This window comes from Diabrotica undecimpunctata, chromosome 10 (genome assembly GCF_040954645.1).
Source record: "Diabrotica undecimpunctata isolate CICGRU chromosome 10, icDiaUnde3, whole genome shotgun sequence".
NCBI lineage: Eukaryota > Metazoa > Arthropoda > Insecta > Coleoptera > Chrysomelidae > Diabrotica > Diabrotica undecimpunctata.
This window is the reverse complement of record NC_092812.1, coordinates 72,508,488-72,532,148: the sequence shown is the minus strand read 5'-3', so window position 1 is coordinate 72,532,148 and position 23,661 is coordinate 72,508,488. Positions and strand designations below refer to the sequence as shown.

The 23,661-nt window shown below is 32.2% G+C and overlaps 1 protein-coding gene across 1 annotated transcript in view; it reads left to right on the top strand.

The window, feature by feature from the left end:
- Nucleotides 1-12,435, top strand: part of LOC140452421 (dual specificity protein phosphatase 10-like) — a 114,452-nt gene extending 102,017 nt beyond the window's left edge. Inside the window, exon 4 of the mRNA XM_072546673.1 lies at nt 6,211-12,435. Coding sequence (XP_072402774.1) covers nt 6,211-6,497 — 287 coding nt within the window. The 3' untranslated portion in view covers nt 6,498-12,435. The remainder of the gene's footprint in view (nt 1-6,210) is intronic.
- Nucleotides 12,436-23,661: the final 11,226 nt, after the last annotated feature.

Genomic DNA, 23,661 nt, shown 5'->3' with positions numbered 1-23,661 from the left:
GCCATATTAGGACCGCACTGTGATCACAGACCAGCCAGTGGCACATAATAAACCAGATCTCATACTAGTTAATAAATGAACTAGATATTGTTAAATACAACGAAAAGATCGCCAAGTACGCATATCTGGAAATACATATAAAGAGACAATGGAAATTGGAAAGAACCCAGATAGGTTACTGGTTACTGTCCTTTTATTTGACCAGACTATATATTATGTCCAGACTTATTATTCTCTTTATGACTGGTGTTAATTATTTTAACAATTATATAAGAAAAAGCTTATGAATTTTACGTGGAACTATATAATATGTATACAGACTTAAAGCAAACTTTTGATAGTAAGAAGATAAATACAATGCTAAAGGATATCCGTACCTAGGACCTAGCAAATATATCATCCAGTTAGTGACGATAAGAACATGATGGCACTTAGAGAATCCAAAGAAAGGATGAGATAAACAAATGAATTTAACGACGAGGAAAAGAAATTGTATAATTTATAAAACAAACTGAGGCTGATATGACTGGGATATGTTCAGAAACTAGAAGATACAAAAACATAACGAGGTGGCTGGGACATTGCGGGCGACATTGGTAAGAGGATGGTGTAGAGAGAAACAGGTGAGATCTGAATGGAGGTAAAGACCTTTCTAGGATTTTTTTGGGTATTCGACGAAAAGAAAAATCCACAAGGAAACTAAGTTCCTGTTCCTGTTCCCTTAAAAGAAAAATGTTCAATCGCTGAACTACTTATATATATATATATATATATATATATATATATATATATATATATATATATATATATATATATATATATATATATATATTATTATATATATTATTATATATTATATATATATATATATATAATATATATATATATATATATATATATATATATAAATTAATATTTGATAAATAATTATCTTGCTGAATTCATTTCGAGATTAAAATTTGATATTTAATTGTCATCCTATAAACATTTTATTTGTGTTAAAAGTATATATTTTGATATAATGATTGTCAAATGGTGGTATGTAATATATTTCTTGGTACGCCACTTTGGTCATCACTTTATTAAACACTTTACTTGAATAATAATATGTCTTTTGTATTATGTATTTTTATATTTCCATTTTCGTAACATTTCTTTATGTAACAATTTCAAAACTCTTCAGGATTGCGCGTTTAACTTTCTACAGATTAATTTCAGACCCTGCTCTGGAAAGCATATTTTCTTGTTATATTTCAGGTTCCATGTATATATTTTTAGCTACGCTGCTGACTCAGACCGCGACAGTTCGTCTTCCTGATTTAAACTTTTTTTGTTTACAGTTTAACAGTTGGTCCTTTTGACTGGACTATATGTCTCTGAGAAAATAATCAGTGCGGTTGATTAGGTAACGAAATTTTCAGATTTATATTGCGGTGTTGTTTTATGACTAATTTTTGTGCAGTAAGTGAAATAAATGTCTTGCAGAACGGAAAATACCAGATGATTGGAACAATGCGGTTATCGCGCTAATGCACAAAAAGGAAATAACAATGAGTTAAACAACTACAAACAAATTAGCAGGTATATTCGAAAATTACAAGTTACTAGAGCAAGCAGTTTTTCGGAAACATGAAATTACGTGTATGTACTAGAGATATATACTTATATATCCCATAAACACCCCTATAAACACCAAAACAAAAGTATAAGACCAAAATGATACGAAATCCATAAACTAGATAGGAAAGTAACCAAAACGGAAGACATCAGTAAAATCTTAATGAAAAATAATATAGACATGTAGCAAATATGGATAATCCCAGATGGATTAAGAAAACATTACAATGAAAGCTGAGGGAAAAAAGGAAAACAAACAGTATCAAAAAATGGATGAACACAGTTCAAACAGAGACGGTTACAATACAGAATGCAGGAGGTGTATGGTCAAAAATGAACTAAGGAAAACACTGAGTAAGAAGGTAATCAAAGCTTTCCCATGAGCAGTCTAAGATTGCAATTTCGTTATGTTGAGGCGTACAAATACACTATTTGATATATAGGCCTTAAATGAAGTCGATTTCGACTTTATGTTATCCTCTGTTCTTCTCAAATTACATTTTGTTCGTGTGGAAAATTCATTATTTCAGAAATTTTTACTGTATCTTAGATTTTTTAGGGCACGCTATCGGGATTTGCCAAACTTGAGATATTCAAAATCTAGCTTTTCAATATTTTATATTCTTTGCTGTATTTCGCTTGACATATAAGCACCTGCAACTGTTAAAAAAATATCTATCTCAGAATTCGCTCGGCTCCAGAGACTTCGATTGTCTGATAATGTAGTGAGTAGAGTCCAAGATGAGCCCTAAACAACAAAATCTATTACTTATAAACGAAAAGGAGAACCACGTAGAGAATGGGAGATTGATGTAGCAGAGGATGCGCAGTATTTGACGCCTCTGCATTCATCTTGGTTCTTTTTTTTGCACTTTATTGTTCTTGTTTGTTCGAATTGGTAAAGTTTTATTCCTAAATTCTTTTTTGGCTCTGTTAGAAGAACGATCAAAATATATGCCACAAATTTGTGTTTATGAAAATAAATGAATCCCGTTCTTACATACCATTACTTAACGTTCTTACTTTCTAAACCAAAAACTTTTATAAACAATTCAGTTGGGTAGTTTTTGCTATTAAACACCATTTCTCCTATTATCCCTTCCTCTTTAATATTATTTACAGGTAATAAATAGTCTTTTGCAATGCTTTTTACGAAAAAGTCTTTGCTTTCTTGCCTTGTCTCTTATTTAAAGGTCTCTTATATTTAGGTGTCACGTCTAACATTGTTTTTGATTGATTTTCTGGTTTTTGTTAGTTGTTTTTCTTGATTAATTTGGTTTGTTTCATATTTCACAGTCAATAAACAAAAAAGGATAAAATTATAAAAATTAAAATTTAATTCGGAATTGTGTACTGTTGAGCGTATTTGTAAATTTGGAGCATAAGCGTCTGGACTATAGTCGGGTAAGACAGATGGTCGAAGCAACAGGAAAACAGAGGGAAACTATGACTCATACTTGAACTAAATCTGTGCATTATCCTGTTTATTTCTAAACCACAATCTAATATTAGCCGACAAGCGACGACATGCCATATGCCTGTCACAAAGGAGCTTACGACAGCCATGTTTTTGCTTAAATACCTTAATAGCATTTTTGTCAGCAAGGCAAAAGCATGAGAGCATTAAAACATATTTTGGTACAAGTTATTTTTACCTCGATCCTTTCCGATATGATATATTATTTTTTAAACAATTGTACCGGCGGTGACGACGCCTTAAAAAAAAGAAAAAAAAATGTGTGACACATATTTTTTGCCAAATATTTAATTCAAATAAGTGTTTATTAGTTTTTTATCCAATTGTTTCTTTTATTGGCGCCAAAATTTACATTGCTATTTCAACAATTTTTTTTTTCTTGAATATTATTGTCGATTTTGTATTAATACTTTCTACTATTCTATTATTTCTACAAGATCTTTTATTTATTAATTCTAATAAATGTTCCCTGTATTTCGTAGAAGACTTTTTCTACTGGCATATATCTTTTCCTTTCCTTTTTTTTTCTTATTATTCATTGATTTCGTTGATCTGATCATTACTCACTTCAATTAGTTTACTCAATCATTGATGTACTGTGAATCATTAACTTATCAGATCTTGATAAACTACTAAAATAAATATCATTTATTATGTCACTAACTTAGAGGAATAGTAGTTTAGAAGCTTCTAATGAATGTTATTTAACCTTTTATCTACGTAAAATAAATCTTGAAAAAAAAAGACAAAAGATTATTGTAGTTTATTATTTTTCCAGAACAATATGTTTTTTTTTCTTTATTTCTTCTTATGTCGTTTATAATACTCAAGGTCCAGTTTTTCTTTTAAGAAAAACTTTTTCTTTTAGGTTTGACATTTGATAATTAAATATTTTTTTTTGTTCTATTGTTGTGATTTATTCTACTTAAATACATATTCTTTGTACTTCTCTATGGTTTTTAGCCACTTCGGGTTTTTTCTTACATTTTGTTTTACCTTTGTAAATTCGATTCCATCTTCGTCTACGGATAATAAGTAAATCATTAAAAACTTAACAGACACTATTATTTCCTGCTTTTCTTCTTATTCTGTAGCTCTTGTTCTCCAATTATGAGTTCATCAATTAATGTTTACCGACTTTCTGAGCATTATTACATGGTCTGCTGCTGTAATTTTATACCTTTTTTCATAGTAAGTTTATACAAGCATCCAAAATAAATGTTCAACTTTGTCGTCGATTGGATCCGCTTAAATCATTCCAGTGCAGAAAATTATGAAATGATCTAAATGGACACCTTTATAGTTATTAATCATATAGTTTATAGTTATAAAAGTCATGTATAGAATAAAATATATGTAAATTTTATCATATAAATTTTTTCGTCAGCGTGGCGCTCGAAAATAAATAAATATCTTCAAAGGCAAATAAACATAATCGAAAACAAATTATGATATAATATGATACTTTTGTTTTTCTCGTATTAAAAACTCGAGGAGACTTATCTGTTTCGAATGATTAAGATAATACTCACTGGTTGATACTGCCTTTAGTCATATTGTCATATTCTTGTCAAAAAGTACAAGCCAAATTAAGGTGAAACGCAAAAGGTTTCCTAGATCGTACCCACTACTTGGATTACTATAGAAATTTTAAAACTAATACATGTAGCAACCGTAGATAGAAGGAGCGTTTAGATAAAAACCGGGCACATCAGCAAATGGGCCGTCTCATGTAAGCAAGGAATATCTCCACCGGGATCATGGAATCCTCACCATCAAAGAGGAAATAAGTAAAATAGCTGGAAAGTCAGTTCAGATATAAACACTGACCCTGAGATTCTACAGTTTCGCAACTTCAAGACCAAGTAAGATGACTGGAAAGAAGGAAAATATCTTCTTCTTCGCCTTCTATCGTCCATTTTTGAACATAGGCCTCCCACAAATCCTTCCATCGATCTCTATCCTGAGCAAGATACTTCCAATTTGTTCTGGCTGTTCTTTTGATGTCGTCCACCCATCTCATCTGTTTTCTTCCTCTTGGACGTCTACCGTTGTAAGGTCTTCAACGTTGGTCTTTTTGTCTAGCAGTATGACCTGCGAAGCTCCATCTGGGTTTGTCAATTTTTGTTATGATATCCTCAACTTTTGTTTTTGATCTTACCCAGTCGTTCCTCTTTTTATCTGACAATTGTATACCTAACATTGCTCTTTCCATTGCCCTTTTTGTTATCACTAGTTTATTCATATTTGCCTGGGTTAGGGTCCAGGTTTGACATCCATATGTCATAGGAAGGATGCACTGGTTGAACATTTTATTTTGCGGTTCTTAAGCTTCTGAGTTTTTCTGAGTTTTCCAAATCCTGCCATGTCAGTCTTGGTCTTCTAGTTTTTCCGCAATTTGGTTTTCTTTGTTAAGTTTCAGAATTTGGCCTAGGTAGATATATTCCTGGACTTGTTCTAGCTCACTGCCATTTATAGTTATACGTCTGGGGTCGTCTGTGTTTTTCATTGTTTTTGTAATGTTCATTTGTATGTCATGTCATGTATTGGTAGCTGTCTGCGAGTTCCTTCATCATAACTCCTCGAATGTGCTCGCTATAAATCACGATGTCATCAGCGACTGAGGTGATTTAACTTGTTGCCATTAATTTTAAGGAGGGAAGGTCTCAATGGTCTCAGTGGTCTCAAATTTATCCACAACACTGCGATAGTCATTTCGGTAGGACGATTATGGCGACCGTAAAATGGGCGAAGCGCGCTGAACGTTTACCGAACAGAACACCCATTTTGATAAAACAATGCTTTTATTTTTGGACAGAGTAGCTTTAACAATATAATCCCTATCAATTGTCAAAGTTTGAAAGTCCCTAGTGGAAGATTTTATACATAAGAGGGAATATATCAGAAATAACGCACACATCGGCAACACTGCTAAGTGGACGACATACAAAAATTCATCCGGTTTTCAGTGAGTCTTACTTTATTTCAAACCAATTTCCGACGTGGAAATGTGTTTTCAATTAAAATTGTGGTTTATTCACTTATTAATATAGTAGATAGTATGCTTTTCTCTATGGTAGAATATAATATATTAACGAGTGTGTTTTATTTTGCAGAAGCAGCTAGGAAAAATGGTTCGAGAGTGTTGGTCCACTGCCAAGCTGGAATTTCCCGCAGCGCAACTATAGCCATAGCTTACATAATGAAATACAAACAGATGTCGATGGTGGAAGCCTATAAAAAAGTGAAAGAAGCCCGCCCCATCATATCGCCCAATCTTAACTTTATGGGTCAACTATTAGAACTAGAACAAAGTTTACGAAATGATACCAGTAGTTCAAGTCACCAGTGTCGCTGGACACAGCAAAATACGGATGAAGTGACCCCAGGATGTAGTGTGTAATCTAACGTGGATAAAAATGGACAATGAAAAGCTTTTTGTTATGGCCCTGTACGGAAATATTTCTCAATTACGGTTTTCGCTACCGAATAAGCGTTATTCCAAAATAGCATGTGTTCCAGTTATATCATAACTTACGTGATCCAGTGAATTTTTTGAGGGAGACAAACAAATTGGTCAACATTTGAAAATAAATGATAAATTATTTTTATTACCCTCATTGTTATACCAGTAGTAAAACTACGTCAAAAACTATTAAATTCTTTAGAAATACCATAATTGTGACCTAAACATATTGCATCACTGTGATACAGGATATATATTAATAAATTATATAAAATTATTTCTGCATAATTATACATACATTATAAAAATTTACGTTGTTACCTACATAATTTTCAATTGCTACATACATTACATTTAACAAAGCTTAGAACGATCGATGTTACATCGATATAAGAAGACATCATTTATTATTTAAATATCCTAGTATATCTAGACAATGATGAGATACATATGACCTCTATACATGATTACCAGATACATACAAATATGACTTGTGATAAAAAAACTTGAATGACTATTGACTCGCAATATTTTTTTTAAATAGTTATTCATCTCATTCACTCTTACTGAAACATCACGAGGGTTATAGAAATGAACTATTTCCCAACCTTCAAGTTAGATTATGAACACCATAAAAGCTTTATCTAACAAATAATGAAATAAACAATTGAAATATAGTGATTTTTGAAGGTTTCCAGTATAGAGAAAATCAGGTATTTCAAATTAAACATAAGTTTTCATTCGAAGTTATGATATGCAATTGCTGCAAACTTGCCATTTTATTGAGGATTATTTCATACAGAGCCTTCATTTTCCGTAAATGACCCGATATAGTCAATAACTCGCCATAGAGTTACATTCTAGTCTTATATCTTTTTTGTTTAAAATGGCTGTGTACCATTAAAGATATTTAATACATTATTGCAGTGAATCATTATTTTTGGCAAATTTATAGAACATTTTAAGCAATGTGCAACTATTCGCGTATAGCCTTTAATATATATAGCCTTTAATATACATAATATAGTACATAATATAATAATATTACATTAAATTTATTTGTATTTTTGTACCGCATACATTTATTTCAACAAAAATCAGTATGTGGCTGCATAGTTGTGAAATAATAATAAAAATTGTGCGTTATTTCCCACTATTAAGGTACTTTTTATATACGACACAGGAGAAACCAATACCTTTTCGAACAATTTTGACAAAAACCTATGAACTGTTAAATGGTAGTATTACTAGATTGTATTCCACAATCTTCAAAAACTCTTCCAATGTGATTATCTTATTTCCAATACCACTCTTTTCAACAATACAATAAAATATAAGTAAATATATACAACCGAATTCATTTTGCTACTTAATTAAAGCTCTATACACATTGTCAATTTGGTCAACCATGTGTCTCTATTTTTCCTCATATCAATGTCTCTCTTCTGATCTATATAGAAATAATCTCCATCCATCGTACTTTATTCTATCCATTTTTTGAACATAGTCGTCCCCTTGTCTCCTCTGCTGATCTCCATCCAGTGTTCTTGTCATCCATCTTGTTGTAACTGCTATAATATTTTGCCTACTACTATTATATTTTTTTCCAAAAAATAAAACAAAATAACACAAAAAATAAGTTCAAAATATCAATCTTAACCAGCATGGTTTTCCTCTCTTACATTCACATGGTCTCCAAAATTGTATCTACCTTTCCTATCATTTAGTCGAAACATCATCATCATCATAATTTTTCAACAACCAAAGCCACTTTTGATACTACTACCCAAAAAAATATGAACTGTTAAATGGTAGTATTACACAATCTTCAAAAACTCTTCCAATGCGATTATTTTCACTTCCTATACCACTCTCTTCAACAATACCATAAACTATAAGTAAATATAAGCAATCGAATTCATTTTGCTACTTAATTAAATCTCTAGACACATTGTCAATTGAGTGATCCATGTTTCTTTATTTTAACTTGCATTAATGTCTCTCTTCTGATCTATCTAGAAATAATATTCATCCAGGATGGTTTTCCTTTCTTACATTCACATGGTCTCCAAAATTGTATGTACCTTTCCCATCATTTAGTCGAAACGTCATCATTTTCAACACGCAAAACCGCTTTTGCTACCACTACACAAAAAACTATGAACTTTTAAATGGTAGTATTACCATATTGTATTCCACAATCTTCAAAAACTCTTCCAATGCGATTATCTTCACTTCCAATACCACTCTCTTCAACAATACAATAAAATATAAGTAAATATATACAATCGAATTCACTTTGCTACTTAATTAAAGCTGTAGACACATTGCCAATTAAGTGATTTATGTTTCTTTATTTCTACTTACGTTAATGTCTCTTCTGATCTATCTAGAAATAATCTCCATCTATCATACCTTATTCTATCCATTTTTTGAACATGTCAACAAAATACCACAAAAAATAATTTCAGAATCGTATTAATCTTATCCAGCATGGTTTTCCTCTCTTACATTCACACGGTCTCCAAAATTGTATCTACTTGTTACATCTCCCATCATTTAGTCGAAACGTAATCATCATCATGGTCTCTTCCATCCTCCTTCACTGTTCTCTACCCTGTCCTTTGTGCATCCAATTTCCTGCTGTTTTTGTCATTCATCCATCTTGTTGGTGTATGTATCTCGATGTCTCTTGTGTTCTTTAGGTCTCCATTCTACGAGTCTTGGTCCACCTGTTATTGTTTAACGGCGGCGTATGACTAACCCATCTCTATTTGGTTTGTGCAATCTTTTCTATAACATTCTATGTTTAGACATTTATGTCAAATAGTTCACTAACTACTTCGAGTCATCTGTCGCCTCCTACTTTAACAGCTTTTATTACTATTAGTTCGTCTCCCGTAGCTTTGTTGTTTTTCATTTCCTTTAAGGTTTGCTTCACTTCATTTATCTTTATGTTTGACAGAAGTTCGGTTTAATTGGGTTTTATATAGTTCTTCATATTACCTTCTTTGTATTTTACTTTAATAATTGCCTTTTTACCATCATAAAGCTTTCTTCTGAGTATATTTTCCTCAGTCAACTTTTATATTTTCTGATTTATACTTCCTCGGATCTTTACGAATTGCTTTTGATATCTCGGTGTTCAAGCTACTGAAAGTGTTACCACTTCGTCTGAAACGTCTTCGACTTTGCTCAATTCTCTACAGTCGTTCGTTTCTCGATCTTTAAGTTGTATTAAATTGTATTTGCCTTTCCGTTGATCTTTGGGCTTTGAGATTTTCTCAATATTCCCCTCTACGGACTAGTGAACCATAAGTGAAAGATGATCTAGTTCAAGATAGTACAAATTGTGGTGAAAGACAGTCAAGGATTGTCATGAAGATTATTTATAACTACTTGATACAACTGAAAAGGTTTGGTTTCAGAATTATATTTTCATTTTGGCATTGAACCGCATTACCAAATTACACAGTATTGGAATAATAGTTTACTACATAGATGAGTTGTTTGACTAGATTCAATATGAAAATCATAAATTTTCACTCACAGACTCGACAAATGACTGAGTAATATACAACGTGTTGTGTAATTTATTCATGAGTTAATTTTGTATTAAATATTTGTATTTTTGTTCTAAAAATTTGTCATATTATTTATTTGCCATATTTTCAGCAGCTAATAATGATTTACCTTGTATAGTGTAAGGTTTTATTTGAAAAAATAATTGGAAACATTCTAAATGCTGCGAAAATATAAGAAAAGCGGCAGTTTTTACATTATTTAATTAAATTATTTATTTATGTTCAGTTAGTTTATAAATGATTCAATTTGTTTTTGTTTTCGATTTAATCCGAATATATAGCTTATTATAAACTGAAGGTGACAGCTATTTTATTTAGATCGATTTGGTTGGTAGTACTGTAAAGTAATGCGTCTGATACAACTGTTACAGGAAAAAACCTAGACTAAACAAAAGATATTAACATTTTATATCTCTACTATGATCAAAGACCAGTAGTACAGATAGAAGAACAGACAAGTGAAGATATAGAAATAAAAAGAGAGGAGGTTGTGTCCTTTCGCCAATCTTGTTCAAACATTCTGAAAGTTGTGAGTTTATGTGTTAAATTCCTCTAAATATACTATTGAAGTGGACTGATTTAATTTAGAGATCTATGTTAATTAATAAAGTCAATTAAAACTTTTTAAAAACGTTAATGCTAGATCACGGACCATTATATACTACATATATTTACTATTTATGATGTACGACATTAGGGCATTCAAAATCCCAACACATCAAGAAGATACCAAGATGTAAAACGTTGAGACTTAAAATCCACGAATGGATTTAGGAAAAACAATCAACAAATACAGAGATAAGGTGGTCGCCATGCCATTCCATTATTGTTGTTTACATATGATTCATTATTTTTCAAGAATAAATCTTGACTCGATCTATTTATTAGTAAACAAATTAGTAAAAGGCTTGCCAAATCTGTAGTTCTGATGTCACCGTCATTTTATAATAAACAACGTATATTATTGTAACTTAAATTTGTTCGGTGTTAATCTGATTTTATTGAGCAGTGTATTTACAACTGAAACGCTGTTAAGAACTAAGTAGGAGACAGTCAACAAGCCTTTCTTTCCAATAGTTATTTTATACGATAACATATTCAAGTATTTGTAGAAATTTTCTACCTACTTTAATTTTTTCATTAAATATCAAAATGTGTTGCTAGTTAGTGTTAATATTGCCAGAGCAAGTTTAAGAGTTATATCGGAGTAGGATGATATTCTTGGACCTTGAATCGTACAAAAAATGGTAACAGTGTCAGTGCTACATTTTAACCGCCAGTATTACCCATAGTTTTGACCAGGGTGTTCATCTGTTTTAGGCTGAATTGACATGGAGAGCAAAATTTGAGTTACCAAGCTTTTACTTTATGTATTAATTATATGTGAACTTTTTGTAAAAATATTGGTAAATTCTGTTTAGTTCGTGGTATCCAATGGAAGCGATTTGTTTTTGTAATCTCTTAATAAAGTACTTGATGTCTGGATATTTTTCGTGTTTTCCTAAGGCTTACACTGCCGGTAGGCTTGTAGCTGTTGCACTAAAATTTCACTGTTAAAGTAATATGTGAAGATTTTTGTAATGAAAGATTTTTGGATTGTATTCTAGCTGAATAATTTGTAACCAGGGTTCTGATATTTAATGTGATTTTCATAGATTAGTTTATATAATAATTTTATTGTACTACAAGCACGTGAAGGTGTTCTTGTAGAGATTTTTTGTTTTATTTCATAAAGACGTTAACGTTTTAATATAAGAGGTGGGAATAAGCTTGCCCATATATATACAGTGTGACTTCTAATAAGTATTTATTTTTGACTTAATTTAAGTTATATATAATGTAACAGTTTCATATACTTAAATAGCTGTGCTTGGGTGGTTGTAGGATTGAATCATGTCTCGTGTTGTAGAATAGAAGCAACAATTACTATTTTTTCGCAAAGAGGAGGGAGTTGAAAGTTAATTTTGATTTCACATTGTATGTTTTTTCAGTGTATATCCTGAGCCGGTATATTTATACATAAGTATATTAAACGATAAATTTTTGTATTATTATTGTACTACTAATATACCTTATGAAATATATATATAGTTAATATACTTTATGAAATAAAATAAAGCTTTTGGTGTAGCTAAGTACCGAAAATATTTCGACGTCTATGTTTCTGAAGTATTGTAGAAGTCTATCACGATTAAATATGTGCCTTTTACATTTACATGTAAACTGTATAGACTACAGACTGTACAAAATAAAGCCTTTGATTATGTAAATACAATAAAATGTTATTAACGTCTCGTTTTATTTATTGAACAAGTGTTTCCAAGCAAAGCAATCGTACAAAAGGAACTAAACTCCTAGTAAAATAAATTATAAAAGTATTTCAGATAAATTATAAAAGTATGATCAACGTAAACGTGAATCCTGAAATATCAAATATTTAACAAGTAGTGACACAATTTTGTGAACATTCAAATCAATTTTTAAACAATTTCAAAAGGGTCGTACCAGAGCCGGACTGGCTCAAAAAAAAGTCGCTAACTTTAACTCTAAACTGAAGGCCCCAGACTCCCTATCCTAAGCTTTTTAAATTTAACTTCTTTGAAATCCTAATGCATGTAAAGTAAATCAATATTATTTGTATTTTAATCAAATAAAAGGCAGATATCGAGCACATTTTTTATTAAACTTTCCGAAGTACTTTCGCTCCTAGAGCATCTTCAGGGGTATTTAGCCAAAATTAGGCTATCCAACAATATATGGTGAATGTCATAAACATTAACTGATACATTTATACAACACGAGACAAAGGACAAACAGTTTAAAAATTATAAAAATCCGAAGAAGCTACTTATTGGGTGACATCAGGAGAGAGAATGACATTGGGTGACATCATTCTCTCTCCTGATGTCACGGAATATGTAGCTTCTTCGCATTTTTATAATAATTTTTAAACTATTTGTCCTTTCTCGTGTTGTGTAAATGTATCAGTTAATATTTATGACATTCACCATATATTGTTGGATAGCCTAATTTTGACGAAATGCCCCTGGAGATGCTCTAGGAGCGAAAGTACTTGGGCAAGATTCAATAAAAACTGTGCTCGATATCTTCCTTTTATTTGATTAAAATTTATTTATTTGAGCATTAAACCTGATATCACTTTAATATTATTTGTGATTTTTTAAACTTAGATATCAGCCAAGGCGAGAAGTTTCTCACTATTCCTTATACTTATTCCGGCCTGCTCTCGAATCCATAATGTCCTGGCAAAGGATGATTCTACCATTAAGGAAGTAGGTTTCCTTCTTCTTCACGTGCCATCTCCGCGACGGAGGTTGGCAATCATCATGGCCATTCTGATCTTAGATGCTGCTGCTCTGAATAGTTCAATTGATGTGCATCCGTACCATTCCCTTAAGTTACGCAACCATGAGATTCTTCTTCTTCCTACACTTCTCTTGCCCTGGATTTTCCCTTGTATAATCAATTGAAGTAGGTTGTATCTCTCATTACGCATAACATGCCCCAGGTATTGCAGCTTTCGTGTCTTGATGGTTTCCAATACTTCCATTCTTTTGTTGATTCTTCTCATGACTTCGTTGTTTGTTACATGCTCGGTCCATGATATCTTCAGGATTCTTCTATACACCCAAATTTCAAATGCTTCCAACTTTTTAGCAGTCGACGCGTTAAGTGTCCATGCTTCTATCCCATAAAGCAGAGTCGAGAAAATATAGTCCCTTGCCAGCCTAACTCTCAAGTCCAATTTTAGTTCTCTTGCACAAAGTACCTTTCTCATTTTATTGAAGTTTGTACGTGCTTTCTCTATTCGAACTTTGATTTCTTTGGAGTAATCGTTTGTGTGATTAATTATTGTGCCAAGATAGTGGTAGTTTTCAACTTGTTCTAAAGCACTACCGTTAATTGTCAGGCTTTCACCATTATTTTGGGTTTTTGATATCCTCATAAATTTGGTTTTCTTGGTGTTTATTGATAATTCATATTCCTCTCCATACTCAACTATCTTGTTCATTAGCTTTTGGAGGTCTCGGAGGTTGTCTGTTATTATGATAGTATCGTCCGCATATCTAATGTTGTTAATTGGTGTTCCATTGACCTTGATTCCTGCTGTTTCTCCCTCAAGAGCTCTTTTCATAATTTCTTCAGAGTATGCATTGAATAGTAGTGGTGACAATACACACCCCTGTCGCACTCCTCTTTTAACTTCGAACTCTTCTGATGTGTGTTCATTAATGCGTACGTGTGCCTGCTGTTTATAATATAGATTTGTTATAATTCGAAGGTCATTGTGTTGTATTTGTTTTGCTTTGAGGATGTCCATTAGCTCTTTGTGGCGGACTTTGTCGAAAGCTTTGTTGTAGTCTATGAAACAGACGTACATATCTTGGTTCACATCCAAGCATCTCTGGATTAGTACGTTGAATGCAAATAGAGCTTCACGGGTACCTACGCCATTACGGAATCCAAATTGAGTTTCTTCAATATCCATATCAAGTGTTTTGTAAATGCGTTTATGAATGATCTTTAAAAACAATTTAAGTGTGTGAGACATCAGGCTTATGGTACGGTGGTCAGTGCATTCTCTAGCATTTTTCTTTTTTGGGAGAGAAATGAATGTTGAGGTTAACCATTCGTTGGGTACGTCACCCGATTGATAAATTTTATTAAAAAGCTTTAAGAGGACATCAATGTACTCATTTTCTATTATTTTAAGGATATCAATAGGCAGTTGATCTGGCCCCGGGCTTTTTCCGTTTCTGGTGTTCTTTAGTGCATACATTATTTCTTCCTTTGTAATTTCTGCACTTGTTTCTCTGTCCTCAAAAGACAAGTCTTGTGGGTTTCCTCTTTCGTCGTCGAAGAGCTCTTCCATATACTCTTCCCATCGTTTTAGTTTTTCGTCAGTCGTTATCATAGTATTTCCATTTTTATCTAAAAGAGTTGTATTGTGGTTTCTTTTTTGCAGTCCTGCCATTTCTTTAACCTTTCTATGTATGTTGAATAGGTCGTATTTGTTCTGAAGATCCTCTATCTCTTTACAGTTTTCCTCATAGTATGTTAGTTTGTTTTGTCTCTCTTATCTTTTTCTGATTTCGTTGTTAATGATTTTGTAATTGTGACTGTCTTTGTTCTTGGCTTGTCTTCGTTGTTCCATCATTCCGAGTATCTCGTCGGTCATCCAATTGTCTTTCTTTCGTGTCGGTTCTTTTAATATCTCTTTGCATGGAGCGAGGAGGCAGTTTTTTAGTGTTTCCCATTGTTCGTTTATCTCGTAAGGGTTAGTATCTAATTTATCAATGTTTTCGTATATTTTCTGTTGAAGTTTGATTTTTATATCAGCTTCTTTCAGTTTTCTAACATCTAATTTTGGAGTTCTTAGGTTTCTTAAAGAAAGCTAATGGCAAATTTACGGAGACCAAATAGGAAAGTCTTAGAGATCTCGCACTTTCCGGCCTCAACAATTCTGAATGACCCAGATAGGCGAACCAACTTAGACCAAAGGCCGACTAGGCTAAGTTCTATAGATTGTGAAATAGCCACATTAATCACAAGACCAAGCAGAATTAGATGAGCTATAAATAAATTTCAGCCATGTAAGTCTCCGGTGAGAGATGGCATATATCCAATATTTTTGCATATGGGATTAGAGGTATTGATAGCACAGATATGCACGATCTTCAAAGCCAATTTAGCATGGGGGTCGTACCTGAAATATGGCAGAAGGTTAAAGTCATACTTGCCCAAGGTAGGTAAACGGTAAAGTATCAGATCTAACACCAAAGTCATATAAAATAATAACTCTATCGTCTTTTCTATTAAAAACGCTAAGAGAGATTTCTGGATATGTCCATAAGAGACGAAGTGCTAAAAGATAATCCTCTAAGCAATCGTCAATATGCATACCAACCTGGTAAATCTAATGACTCTGTGTTTAATGATCTAAATAGGCTTACCTCAAAGTCAATTGCAGACAAAGAGATAGCAATGGCTGCTTTTTTGGATATTAAAGGGGCATCGATAATCTTACCACCAACTCTTTGGTTAAAACAATGAGTAGACGAGACACACCTGCGGTAAAATGCAGATGGATAAGGGCATCCCTGGAAAATATAATAGTAATATCCATTCTGGGTACAGCAACCATCAAAGCAAGAGCAGGTGAAGGCTAGTCAAAAAGAGAAGTTCTGTCACCTCTACTTTGAGCAACCTTGCTAGATGATCTTCTCAAAAATCTGTCCACAATAAACTTTTACTGTTTGGGATACGCTGACGATTCTGACATTCAGGAAGAATGCAAGTAACCCTAAATATACTTGATAACTGGTGTAAACAAGGGAGACTCACAGTCAATGCTCAAAAAACACAAATCATTAACTTCACAAAAAAGAAACAAAGTACTTGGAGATATATTTTGATCATAGGTTTACATGGAATTCTCACATAGTGAAAACCACACAGAAAACTATCTGCCCTTGGCAGATGTAGAAGGATGTGTTGTATAAATTTGGGACTCAACCTCAAAATGACCCTTTGGTTATACGCAAGGGTTATTAGACCAATAATAACGTATGGGTCTGTGACGTGGTGGGCAAAGACGCAGCAAGTGGGAGCAATAAAACTGCTAAGTACTACACAAAGGCTAGCATGTGTGTTTATTCCGGGGTCCAAAAAATATCTCCTACAGCGGCGTTGGAAGTCCTGCTGAATCTTCCACCAATTCATATCTTTATACAGGGCGAAGCCAGATCTTTAATGCACATGTACAGATTAATACATAATAAGCAACAAATAAGCCAGGAGCATAGTGCTGATCGAAATAAAGAAAGCTAATCGAGGAGCTCAAATCAAATATCGTAATGGGGCAACCCATCGATGCAACAGCTACGAGATATAGCTCTGACAATAAATTCAAAATTAATATACTAGGCAGGGAAGACTAGAAGAAAGGTGTACCCATACAAGCAGAAACCACCTGATGCACTGATTGCACAAAAACATCTGAGGTTATAGGAGTCGGTATAGTAGGGACACAGCAAGGAATACATTTTCCGGTAAGTTTATCTAAGGATGTCACAATTTTCCAAACGAATATAATGGGAACTTCGTAGAAGAAATAGAAAGGCAGAATAAAACGCACCGTTCAATTGCCATCTTCACAGATAGCCAGGCGGCACTTAAGACACTCAATTCTGTAGAGGTCAATTCTTAGCTAGTATGGGATTGTGTGAGTGCCCTAATTAAACTAAGAGACAGTAGCAAGGTTACGATAGTCTAGGTACCAGAACATTCGCCAAATTTACAGCAGACCTAATAATCAAAGACAGGAACACAGTCAAAGCCATAGTAGGTCTCTTAACAGAACACTGTAAGCTAAATAGGTAGTTAAAGCTGATAGGATTAGCAGATGATGATCTATGCAGATTCTGTCAACTAGAGAAAGAAACAGCAGAGCAAATTTTGTGTCAGTGCGATAACCTGGCGTATGTGCGGTTCTTTGCATTAGGCGAAGAAAAGCCGCTGGCAAAGAGCTACATGGAAGGTTCAGTTTCGAAGCTATTAAACCTTTTAATAAGGGTCAGGTTAGAGGACCACAATATATCTGAAAAGGTCGCAGTGGAATAGGGCAAATGCCACCTCATTAGATATATCTATCTATTCATCTATATATATATATATATATATATATATATATATATATATATATATATATATATATATATATATATATATAGATACACATATATATATATATATATATATATATATATATATATATATATAGATACATATATATATATATATAGATATATATATATATATATATATATATATATATATATATATATATATATATATATATATATATATTGTTACGTAAAAATATGAGTCATATTAAAAACCTGTAAAAATGTTTTTATTCACTATGTTGTAGATTCTACGAGACCCTTCTATCAGCTGGCAGAAATTTACCTGAACAACATTTCGAAACTTCTGGACGACCCGATGTGAAAATACCCGTTTGCCTTTACCGTTATAATTTCGCCGCTAGTCGAGAAGGCTCTCGATGTTTCTAGCTTAACGGTGCTGGCGTATATTAACAGGACATTTTATTTGGAAGGAACAGTTGATTTTGAGACGCGCCCGCGATTTTAATTGTTACGTTCGGATATATCAATTATTGTAAGATAAATTAATATAAATAAAAATAAATTAAATTCGTAAGTGTTATAAATATTGAACCTTTAGTAAATTAAGATAAGAACATAAATAATAATAAATAAATATAAATAAATAAACAATAAATTAGAATTAATAAAGACATTATAAATTGAATAAAGACATAACAATTAATAAATTCACTACAATATATATATATATATATATATATATATATATATATATATATATATATATATATATATATATATATATATATATATATATATATATATATATATATATATATATAATCTTATACTCTTATACTCCGTTATACTCTTTTGTACTCCGTGGATACGCCAATATTTTTTTAAAAAGTCTATTTTTCTACTGTCTCCACAAAATAATCTACTAATTTAAAAAAATTTGGAAAAACATGGTGATTAGTAGTCAATAGAACTCCCCTTATGAATTTATTTAGATTTTTTACGAAATTAATATTCGAAAATGGGTTTAATTTTTTATGATTCTATATATGAATATACTCTTTTAAAAAATCTAAAAAAAAGCATATTGACTGGTCGTTAGTTTCTGAATTCTCAATAATTTTAATTGACTGGCTCTTCTTCTATATCTTTTTTTTTTAAACTTGCTTTATAAGCTTCTAGAGCTATGTGCGCTTCTAAATGTTTGTCATAGTTTATTCATTCACTCATTCATTCATTAAGCTTTACAATCCCTAGGGATTATAGCTAACGCCATGTGTGTCTTTGATGCTATCGTGACTCTTTTCCTTTTCTTCCTGTCCTTGCACTGAACCTTCCAGTCTTTAACATTCATTGTTCTTCTACATCATCTAGCCATTTTCCTTTACGCCTTACTTTACACCTGTGCCACAGTGGTGTCCAGTAAGTTATCCTTCGCAGCATATCTGAGTGTGGACGTCTCTGTATATGTTCTATACATTCTAAGCGAAGAGATTTTATGTATCTAACTATATTTTCTCCCTTTTATTCTTCTTTAAATTCGGCATTTGTTTTAATTTTTCTTTCTGACTCTGACTTTCTTATTGTTACATTTGGGCCCAATATCGTTCTCATTATTTTTCTTTCAAATTTCAGTAGGCTATCTTCCTCTTTCTTTCTCTTTCTTAACCGTCGTTGGTTCTATCCCAGATATAACAACAGGTCTTATATAGGTTTTTCTGCCTTTCAGAATTCTTTCATCTATTCTCTCTTTTCCGGTTTTCCTTATTGTTACTCACAAGTAGCTAAAAGTGGATACAGTTCTAAATTTATGGTTCTGTTTTATTACATATTTCTGAGTTGTTGTGTCGTCCTTCCCTATCCTCATGTATTTTGTTTTACGCTGGTTTATCTCTAGCCCTATTCTGCTTCCTTATCTAATTTTTTAATTGATCTTATAAGTATCTTTGTCTTTGCTATTATGACTAGATCATCTGCGTATGCTATTACTTAAAGTTGATCTGTAATAATGTTTTTGTTTACGAAGTTTTGTTCTTCCATTAGAACTTATCTTTGCTGTTGTGTTCTTTAGACTCACTGTTAGCATATGCATTCGTTTTTCTGGGATTCCAAGATGCTCCAGCTCTTCCATGATTTTTCAAAATTCGACTAGGTCTTTTAAGTATCCTTCTTTTCACCGTTGTGCATTTGCGTCTCCTAGTATTAATAGAATGTCTTTTTTTGGTATTTTGTCACATGCTTTATTTAGGTTTTCATATAATTAATCTTTTCTGTTGGATCAGATGTTTAAGTTAGAGCATATATATTTATCAATGTTATATAGTGTTTTTCTATTTTTCCTATTATATTCTATTCGATATTCTATTTTGTTCTTTTGTAATTTCTCCAGTTTTTTCCATCTTACTTCTTGTATCGCAAAGATTTCTATTGTGTATTTTTTTAACTCTCTTGCTACTTATTCCAATTTTCCAGTCCTCAATAACTTCTTAATATTCCATATTTCTATTTTTAGTATATGTTTTTGCTCCCTTTATATTTTTTCTTTTCTGTTCCCTGATCTTTGGACGTTATGTTATCATTTGTTGATTTTTTCTTGCTGTCATTATCAAATTTAATCTTGTCCTTATTCTTTGCCAAATTCGTTGCCGTTGTCTGAGTTCTATTAATATTTTTTGCTAGTTTTTTGAACCATGTTCATCGCTGTTTTGTCTTCCCCCATTTTCAGAACTTTATGATCTTTCTGGCGCCACTTCCATACTATCTCGTCTACTATTAGTTCCAATATACTGTCTTTACTCGTTTACCTGCAGATCTAAAAATGTTTGCTTCTTGTCTAATCTTCATCTGGATTTCTCTATCACTCTTATTCAGTTCTCCGTCGATATATATATATTTGTTGATCTTTAATTTCTTTCAACCTGTATTTCTCTTTGAGGATTTTTAATTTTCAATGTTTTCTATCTCTATAATGGCCTTTTGTGGTCCTAGTTTCCTTATTTATTTTCCCGTCCACTTTCAGTGTAAGTTGGAAGAATTTGGCCACCCCATCTTTTAATATCTTTTTATCTTTTGAATCTAGATCAAAGCTAGTTACCAGATTGTTATTAATTCTTTCGTTTACTGATTTCGCTACTCTGTGGCTTGACTCCATATTTCATTTCTTTTCTTTTTCCATTTTGTCCATTATCTTCTTCATTTCGTTCATTTTCTGTTTCAGTTGCTTATTTTCCATTTTTATGTCTTCGTTTTCTCCTCTTAGTTCTTTAAGCTCCTCTCTATATTGCTTCTGTTCATCTTTAGTAGTGTAGTTAGCTTTGTTACATTCTCAGTCAGTTTTTCTAACATTCTTAGTGTTAGATCCATACAGAGAATACAATACACAGAACTTTGTAAGACAATAAGGAAAAGTATTAAGGAAGACATAAGAAAATAGAATTAAAGACTGGTAGAAAACAGGAAAAACTATAAGAAAACAAGAAAAGCATTAATTACTGGGAAAAAGCATATCGTTGCTTTAACAAAATAAAACCCCATAATTACAGACGGAAATGAAATAATAAAAGTCATGACTAAATTCTACAACGAACTATACAAAGCCCCTGACACATTTGAAGAAGCAATCAGTTACCATGAAGATGTACCAGAAGTCCTCCCAAAAGAAGTAGAATCTATAATTAAAAAATGAAAAGCGGTAAAGCAGCTGGAATAGATGGCATAACAGTGGAACTGCTTAAATACGCTGGCAAAAAAACAGGGAAAATCTTAGCAGGCATATTTACGAACTGCCTAGGATCAAAATGCATAACAGATCACTGGAATACAGCGAACATAATTCTCATTCATAAGAAAGGTAGCAAAGAGGATATCAAAAACTACAGACCTATAATTATACTACCAATCATATACAAGATATTCACAAAGATCATAAACAACAGAATGCATTAGATGCTGCACAGCCAAGAGAGCAAGCTGGATTCAGTACTCTGGATCATATCCATACGCTTCGAAAACTAATGAGTAGAGCTAAAGAATATGAAATACCGCTCTCATTAACCTTCATAGATTTCGAGCAGGCTTTCGATTCTATATATCCCAAGGCGCTAATAGAAGCTTCAACCAATCAAGGCATCGACAAACAGTACATAGAGACTTTAACAAATATGTACAGACAAGAAAAAGCTAAGGTAAAACTTTATAAACACACTCCAGAAATTCTCACTACCAGAGGCGTCCGACAAGGAGACGCAATATCACCAAAGCTTTCACTGCAACTCGGGAAAATATATTCAGCAAAATGAACTGGCAGAACAAAGGCCTATCCATTGATCGAGAATACCTCACCCATCTAATATTTTCAGAAGACATCGTTCTGATTGCTAATAATTCTGCAGAACTACAACAACTTATAAGCGACCTAAATGCAGCTAGCAATGAAATTGGTCTAAAAGTTATCTTGACAAAAACAAAAACCATGTACAAATAGCTAGTGGATGTCCAAGATGTAACAATAAACAACACTGCGTTTGAGACAATAGACGAGTATGTATTTCTGTGACAATTAATACAGAAATCAACAGAAGAATGGAACTGGCATGGGCATCTCTTGGTAGAAATATAGAAACAGAATAAATTCTTCAGACTATACTAATACACTAACAATGCACTGGCTGACAGAGTAGTCCTTAAAGTAGAGATGCTGGATGCTGGCTTGTACATCAAAATGAAAGTGGGTGCGGCGTAGTCATAAACTTTGTTTCCATTGCAAGTGTTTTGGCAGAATCGTGCTGGGCTTAATGTTGATAAAAAGACAAAATGTACCGCTATAATACTGACAGAACTTTTTCCAAAATCAAAAAAATTATATTGTTCTGAATATTACACTACTATTTTCACTACATTTTGCTTGTAGCATATTTTTCACTGAATATTTTTTTCCATGGGAACAAACCATCATGAATTGTAATACAATTTACATTGTTTGTTTTATTTTCCAATACGTTTTGATTTCCAATTCGATTATCCAACTAAATAAATGATACTAATTGTAGTATTTATGTATGGACTTTCTTGAATGTTCAGTTTGTAGTTCCGTTTGATTTTTGATTCATAACATTTAATGCGTACTTGGTACTTGTCACATGATACAATATTTTTTTTAATTAAGATCGATACATATGTTGCATAACATACAGGTGCAAAGATAATGGGAACATTATAAATAAATATCATATTGATAACAATATGAATAATTTTGATGTTCAGCACAAACAATTTGTGGCAAATTAAAAACAAAATACAAATTACAAAAATTTAATTTTCTTTACTTTTCAGTCATTGGAAAATTTATTCGTAGGCGTCTGGTAGCGATCGGTAGCCGTATATTTTAAGTAGAGATGTGTGATATCGTGATTTTTAAACTTGCGATTACCGTTTCAGATTTTAAAATATGATTCGAGATAATAATTTATACTGCGTTAAATTTTATTTTTTTTATGGGATTAAGCCAAGTTGATTGTAATGATAATTACATTTTATACTTGTTATTTGACGTTTATATTACCACTCGGGAAATCTTTTTCAAAAAAAGATTATTTGAAATTAGTGAGCTGTTTATTATAACCAATAGTTATTTGGCTGTTATTGTTTTTAAAATTGGCGGGTGAGTTACTTGTCAATTGTGTTAATCCCGTATAAACATATTTAACTTGGATATGCCACAAAAAAATAGTTTCAGAACTAATTTATACCAATTTATACTACATTCATAACATTTTTTCGTACACGTATCTTATACATAGGTTGGATTTGTCCTAATTAACACGATAAATCTTGCATTTTAGAGACAAAAGC